This window comes from Penaeus monodon, chromosome 5, assembly GCF_015228065.2.
Source record: "Penaeus monodon isolate SGIC_2016 chromosome 5, NSTDA_Pmon_1, whole genome shotgun sequence".
NCBI lineage: Eukaryota > Metazoa > Arthropoda > Malacostraca > Decapoda > Penaeidae > Penaeus > Penaeus monodon.
The window spans coordinates 11,788,014-11,795,513 of record NC_051390.1 but is presented as its reverse complement, the minus strand read 5'-3'; the positions used below and the strand labels follow the sequence as shown (position 1 = coordinate 11,795,513).

At 35.5% G+C, this 7,500-nt stretch overlaps 2 protein-coding genes across 5 annotated transcripts in view; one reads left to right on the top strand and one right to left on the bottom strand.

The window, feature by feature from the left end:
- Window positions 1-7,500, top strand: part of LOC119572976 (talin-2-like) — a 97,264-nt gene that overhangs the window by 38,902 nt on the left and 50,862 nt on the right. The window lies entirely within an intron of this gene.
- Window positions 407-7,500, bottom strand: part of LOC119572977 (talin-1-like) — a 7,514-nt gene continuing 420 nt past the window's right edge. The window contains exons 2-7 of one of the 2 annotated variants that reach the window (XM_037919950.1): window positions 7,442-7,500; window positions 7,084-7,294; window positions 6,369-6,410; window positions 5,010-5,137; window positions 2,873-3,510; window positions 407-2,491 (exon numbers count right to left, since the gene is read on the bottom strand). The exon at window positions 7,442-7,500 is cut by the window's right edge and continues 127 nt beyond it. In XM_037919950.1, coding sequence (XP_037775878.1) covers window positions 2,023-2,491; window positions 2,873-3,510; window positions 5,010-5,137; window positions 6,369-6,410; window positions 7,084-7,294; window positions 7,442-7,500 — 1,547 coding nt within the window. In that variant the 3' untranslated portion in view covers window positions 407-2,022. The remainder of the gene's footprint in view (window positions 2,492-2,872; window positions 3,511-5,009; window positions 5,138-6,368; window positions 6,411-7,083; window positions 7,295-7,441) is intronic. The other variant, XM_037919951.1, reaches the window with a different exon arrangement.

Sequence of the window (7,500 nt, the reverse complement as noted above, 5' to 3'; positions counted from 1 at the left end):
ATAGTTCTGTGGAGTTTATAAGCAGCTCCTATACAAGGCATTTGTCATACAATAAAAAAGAAAAGAAAAAAAAAGTAATGTGTAAATTAATGGAATATGTAAGGAGCTGACTTATCAGTTTAATTGTGGGTACACCCTTTCAAGAATTGTACATGGTAAAAAATTACTTTTATATTTGTGCTTATTCAATGCTAGTTTCATGTCTACCATGATTTTTGGAAAATTCTAAATTAGTGTCTGTTCTCATAAACCATTTATAATCTGACTTTTCATTTGAGTTTAACCTTATAAAGTGTATGTATCACTGTTCAGGTAGATGCTTATGGGAGATATTCTGAAGTACTAAGTATGATATTTTTATACTATGTTGTTTACCTTCTTGTGGATTAATAAGTGAAAATGCCTCTACAGTTAATGTAATTTTATTTTAGAATCTGAAAAAAATCATCCACTGTGCATGTTTGTATCCTGGTCACTGCGTAGTCGTTAGGAGTTGACAGTACTTTATGATGAAGAAAGATACCTTAATATTCCATCAGAGTCCATCAAACAGATATAAAGAAATTTTTTCTAGATCTTCCATAATTCAAGGTTATATATCAAGCAAATATATAAATATAATTTTAAAGGTAGGAAATAGTTTCAATCTCTGAGTATTGGCAAATATAGAGAAGGCAGTACATAACATGTTAAAGGTTAAAATATGTTAAGTTCAAGTTCTGGAGTGCTTTGAGGTCTACTTCATATTCAAGCCAACTCTAAGCACAGTGTAATGGGAAGACTTCAAGGTCATTTGAGAAGGATTTAAAAGCACAGAATTAAGGATACATATTCTGTTTTGAGGACAAAATAAAACCAAATGCAGCCAATCAAAAAAAAAAAAAAAAAAAAAAAAAAAGATAAGAACTATAAGATTTTTAAGGTGTTTTTAAAAGCAGGACTTGCATACACACTTTTATTATATGTTACATGTTAGACGGTAAGACACAAGGGCCTTCTGACCCTAGGCACTGTTTCTTTTGCGACGGATTTACTGGAGTGGGCTCGCAAGAACAAGGTGGTGGGCAGTGCACAGAGAGAGGGAGAATGTAAGTATACATGTAAGTATACATATTTTTCATGCCTTAAAAAGAAGAGATATCAATCACTGCAACTTTCCCCTACAAATTCTAAAAGCAGTAAGTAATATTGATTACATGACATTTAAGAAGCTCTATCATGTTAATAAACAATAAATAACCTATAAATCTTCTATTTCATAAGAATTCCCCCTCCCTCTTATTTACCCTCTTTGTACTAAGCTACATTACAATAGCATACATTACAACTGTACATCATGATATGTTTTATGTGACTAATATAAGAAATTTTTCAGCACCAAAATGTTAATTCAGTAACCAAAATGTAAGCATGTCAGCTGTTATTCATTTACATCTATGGGATAAGTTGTGAAACATTCTAGGCTGAATGGTTTAAACTTTTAAAGAACATTCCAATTTAACATTTTATTATTTGGTTTATCTGTTATTAAAAGGATTACTTATTTCTAAATATAGGATTCAATATATTAATTATAATCAATAAGCATTATCTTTCAGTTGTATTTTCCCCATAATAACTATCTAGTTTGATTTAAAGCAATGGGAGAAATACAATAACCTTAAAAAATTATAAATTGAAACTGGATAATATTATGTGATAAGGCTGGAGTCCGTTTCCTCCATACATCCAAGAGTGGATGCCTGTGGATGGACATTTAAAGGCACCTGTAGTTCAGGACTTAAAATTCTTACCTAACTTGCACGCAGACATAAAAGCACATGGGTGAAAGCGACATGAAGCCTGACAATGAACTCAAATTACTGCACCTGTATACATGCTGATATATAATATTCAGTAAATTTAATGTCTGTCTACACAAAATAGATTTCTTCAGAGACAATAATGTAAGCAATGCAATCCTAACCAGGCTGGGAAGATCTACCTAACACCTAACACAGTAAATGCATTTGGTATCTTGTTTCAGCTCTCCTCTACATGATAGCTTCTGTTTGAGCTGGTCATGTGCATGGTGCGCTCAATACGCTGAGTTGAGCTTGACAGAATCTGCTGGGCACTCTGAGTGGAAGTTCTGCTGGATCTGTTCAAGGAGGTATTGGCAGAGGAGCTAGCTGAACCAGTTCCTTTGTTCTGGAATGCTCTAAGGGCTTCCTTGAATGTAGGTCCATCATCAAACTCTGCACCACCATCGCTGGCTCCAGACAGATTGAATGAATTATCAGCTGATCCTCCATTTGACTGGAAATGTGACTGGTTGAAAGACTGAGATGTTTGGTGTGAAGTAAGATGGCTGCGGATGGGGCTCGGGTTGAATGATGTGGTGTGGGAGAGGTTTGGTGACCTTGTTTGTGGGGGATCCGGATACTTGCATGTAACTTTTACAGCACGAGTGGTAGTGATGACACCAGAATTTTCATGGGAGGAATCGTAACTGCAAAGAAAGAGGCATATGAATAACTAATAAAAAAATTATGAAAGTATAATTCATACCTCATATATTCCCACTAGATATAAAATTTCAGCAACAATGGTAACCTGGCTTCCATTTTACCTATAAATCTTTTCACAAAACTTTTCTAAGACCAGTTTAAAAAATGTGTAGTTCTACTCAACCATATATACACAATATCAAAAATATATCTTGAATTCTTATAAAAAAAAAGAGTTTTCAAAGTACTACCTCAAATTAAAGAAGAATGTCATCATAATAAACTTCAATGAAAAATATTGGATTAACAAGTTATGATATATCCATCTATCAACATGCATGCATTTAGTACAAAGGATATTTCAATTCATGCAAAGGACTTACCCAGAGAGATATCCATCAGTATCTGAAAGTCCTGATTCATTGCCATCCTTTCCATACTTCTGACGACGGATAGCTAATAACTTGGCTCTGGCCTCTGCAAGTTCTCTCTCTACTTTCAGGACCTGTTCTCGGGCATCAATCTCCTGGGCCATACCACCAACAAGACGATTTTTGACAACTACAGTGAACTCTTCTTCATGTTCAATGGCCTGCTGTGCAGCCTTTACCAAGTTGTCTGTGGCTCGCTTAACTGCATTTCCTGCAGCCTGCAAACGCTTGGTGGCATTTGAGTCTGGATCAGCCTTTACTTTACATGCTACAAGCAACTGAGCAGTTGAGCCAGCCACTTGCTTTGCAGCTGAGATCAGCTTCTCTTCACTAGCTTGTCCTTGGACTAGTGCATTAGCAGCTTCACACAGAGAATGCGTGGCTGCGGCCACAAGACGAGCAGCAGAAACCAATCCCTCAGACCACTGCCCATCATCAGAAGTGACTGTGGGACGACGCCTAACTCTTCCGGAATCAACAAGCTCACGTTGTGCTGAAGAAGCAGCCTTTACGAGAGCTCCTGTGGCTGCTGCAATTGATTTACAGGCCTCCAAGATGATTTCATCAAAGTTCATAGATTCATCAATTTCCTGAAATAATTAATATATTAAGCATTAGATAAAGTATACTGATATTAGAACTTTTAATGCTGATTTTTAAAAAACACCTGATCATTATATAATAAGAAAGCAGTCCATGAATACCTACAACCAGTATAATATCAATGAATATTACAAAGTACAGTAGATATAACACGATAAGTAAAGTATAATGAAATTGAACACACAAAATTCTAAAATCTAAAGGCAAAACCAAATTCAACTGAGTTCTGTATATGGTAATCTATCATTTTCCTCATAGTCTAATTACTTGTATCAAGTTGACATTTCCTTGGTAGTATTTATCACGTTTGCGTGGGTTCTTCTGGACGATACTTCATTGAGCTGTGATAATATGTTTGATTCTTAGTCGAGGCCAATCAACAACCAAGAATATCAAACATATCTCAAAGCAACAATGACTTGCTTGCTGCACTGGCTGCATTCTTGTCAAGAGAGTCTTCAGCCTCCTGGCAGTTGTCTTGTTCCCAAAGGCTTTCCAAAATATACACCAAAACAACCTCCCTCCAAATTTGGTTTTCAAATACACCTTCATACACCTGAATTGTGTTAATAATCTGTATATGCATTATATACATGTTACCCACATTTTTAGGTTAACATTTTTCTGTTCTATAAACACCATAATTATCCTAAAAAGTAAAACTCATAAGTTATATGCTTATGAGTAATATGGGAGTCTTTTTACTTTAAATTTACTAATAGTAAACTTAACTCATTTTAACCCTTTCCCGACGGGTAGTATTCATAGTCGCCCTAGCATGCACGACCGCTCATGCCAAATACCAGCATCCCTTGCCGTTTCTTCATAATACTACGAGCATATGTTGTATTTTCAGTTATCATTATTTTCTAAAGTCTCTACTTGCCATATTTCCTGATAAATCAAGACTGAAGGATATTTTTGTTGTTATATAGACTCCATAGTTGATCATTATTCGCTCTATAGTCTGAATAAAATAAGCAGTGTGTGGCATCATGGAGTTGAATTTTTTTTTTTTTTTTTTTTTTTTGTATAGTAAAAATGAGAAAGTGTTGAAAACAACTTAATCACACTTTCATTGGCAGAAAAAAAATATTTTGCAGTGATTGTAACAAAAAAAAACTCATGGCATGTCCATACATACGTACATGCCCCCGGCAGATAGTCCAGCCATGCCATGGCATGTGCGTACATGCCACCCGTCGGCAAAGGGTTAATAATTCTTCAGCTAAATCTTACATCTAGTCCCCTATACTATGCTACTATCAACTTATTACACAATATAGAACACTGGTATGATTTTTTTTTCACAAATGTATATATACACATATATTACACCCAATCAATCACTGATTATAATAGTATCTTCAAAACATATAATAGGTAAGCCTATAATACAAAATACACCATCATCCCTTAAACAATAAATAAATAAATAAGAAAAAAGTTAATAAATAAACAAGAGCAGCCATAGTTCATACGGTACCTTTGTCTCGGTGCGGCGAGGCCTTAGGGCCATCAGCTTCCGAGCAGCAGCATCAATGGAATTGGCAGCACCAATGAGTTCATTCTCAGCAATAACAGTTGGATCATCAGGATCTTCCCAGTCATGACCTGAGAGCATAGGAAGAGCCATTAATTTTTCAGAAACAACTTCTGAAACTTGCAGTAAAGACTTGTAAATGAAAAAAGGGAAAATAATGATTTTTTCTGAAGCTCATTGTGATTTTTTCTAGGGATTTTTTTTGTTTACATCATGAAATGAGACAAGACTCCAGTAACCATGAACATTTCTTGTTTTCAATCCTAGTTTAAGATTTAAGAGCTTGAGCATATTCTCTTCAGTTTGTCTGTTGTCCCTTTTGAAAATAAACTGTTTAATAAAACAGAAGATATATCTGGGGGGGAGGGGGGATTTATACATACTTTGCCATGGATAACTTTTCTTTCCTAGAAGAATAATTCTACTAATATATTTTCTTAATAACAGGTAATCCTGTAAGAAGATTGGACTTCAACTTTATATACTAACAATATCCTTAACTATATCGTGTTTTAATTTCCTTAAATAACAAGAGATTAAGAAAGAACATTAGCTTTATTCTATCTACTTAAGCAGGAGCACCAGGCTTCTACCCTAAGTGGCCATAAGATATAGAATATTTGTCATTTAACTTTGAAAATTCTACCATCATTATCATGAAGAAGTCAATATTCATATAATTCAGCAGTTGGATTCTTGCCATGCTATTTCTATAAGAGAATCCCTTATAAAAATATATATTTACAACATGAGCTACTCTGCATACTGAATATGTGTACCCTTAAGAAATGAGGATGCATAATGAATAACAGTATTTACACAGAAGATTCACCTGTACTTTATCCTCCATGCCTGTTCTGATTATCTCATGAAAAGAAAGCATCAAAATTGAACCAGAACATGATATTAAATTCTAGTACACACAGAAATGGTTCAACAGTGATACTTGACAACAAAGCCACTACACAGCCTTCAACCCACTACCAAGCTCAGAGATACATCTGGACACGAAAGATGCTCATCACCAGACTAAAAGAATTGGAAAGATAGCATTTTGTGAAATGAATTTTTCAGGCAATCAATATCCATGGCATAACCATTCCAGAGAGAACTGACAAATGCAAAGCATCTTGAATGATACAGAAACTGTGATATGCAAAACTTCCTCACACAGAGGCACTATCATATCACAAGATCTTGGTTAACGAAACTGCTACAACGAGACCGGAGACAAGGATAGGACATGCATAATGCTAGTCTACAACTGGGAAAATATCACGGCTACTTGTGCGCTTCACTCACCACTGGGCGGACTCACGCCGACCTCGTGCCATTTGAAGTGGGCTGTAGGGGGGACATGGTAAGGGTGTGCACTTGGAAGGGTATGTGGGGTGCAATATCCTGTATTATGCTTCTATTACCTGCTTTCATGAATGGGAAGCCATCTTGCCGTGCCATTATTAACTTTTCTTTACTTTTTACAAGAGATGACCTTTAGGCATTCATAGTGCAGGATATGTGCATCCTTCATATTTCACTTCCTTCTGAAAATCGCTTACATACTCAAAAAACACCAAACATCTTCACACTTTTCCTTTGTCTAAATCCATCCTACTACTATAAATATTCCTAGTGAATAATGCACTTTTCAACTGAAAATTGTCTTAAAAATACATGCATCAAAGCCACTCCCAAATCATGCATAGATGACTGTTCCATGAGCTCTTGGAAAACTTATAAATAAATAAATCATAAATAAATAAATAAATAAAGGAAAACAAAAACAAAGAAAAAAAGCACCAACACCCATTCACAAAATATACCATTACATTTTTCACCCCTAAAAGCCATCCATCCCTGACTATTTCTCTAATTCAAAATACTGAACCACACACTTCCCAATGAATACTTTACTTATAACAAAGCCAACAATAAACTGCTATGCAAAAGACAGCCTTAATACAAAAACAAGCCATTCAACAAGCCATCTTACATTCAGGTACATCACTACTCTTACCTTTCAAAGCCTCTGATGTAGAGACCAAATCTGTGACGCACTGAGCAATCTTGCGAGAGACTGTGCTCAGGGCATTGCGGGCCTCGGGACTTGGCTTGTGAATAAGATGCATGACCATCTGCAGCAATTCACGATACTGGAGGGCTAAGTCATGTCCTGAGGTCAACACCTTCGAGCGAAGTTCCACAGTTTCTGCTCCCCATGCAGCAGCCTTTTAAAATGAGATATCATCAAAAATTAAATTGTTGCAACACTGGATAATTAACTTTGCACTATTAAGCATGTTTTCCAAAAAAATAATAACCTTATATATAACAAATCTTAAAATAAGAAATAGTAAAAATGTAAAAATAATTACCTTGCACGTTGTTAGCATATCAGAAATAGCCTTGCGACCCATATTGGCAGCCACAATGA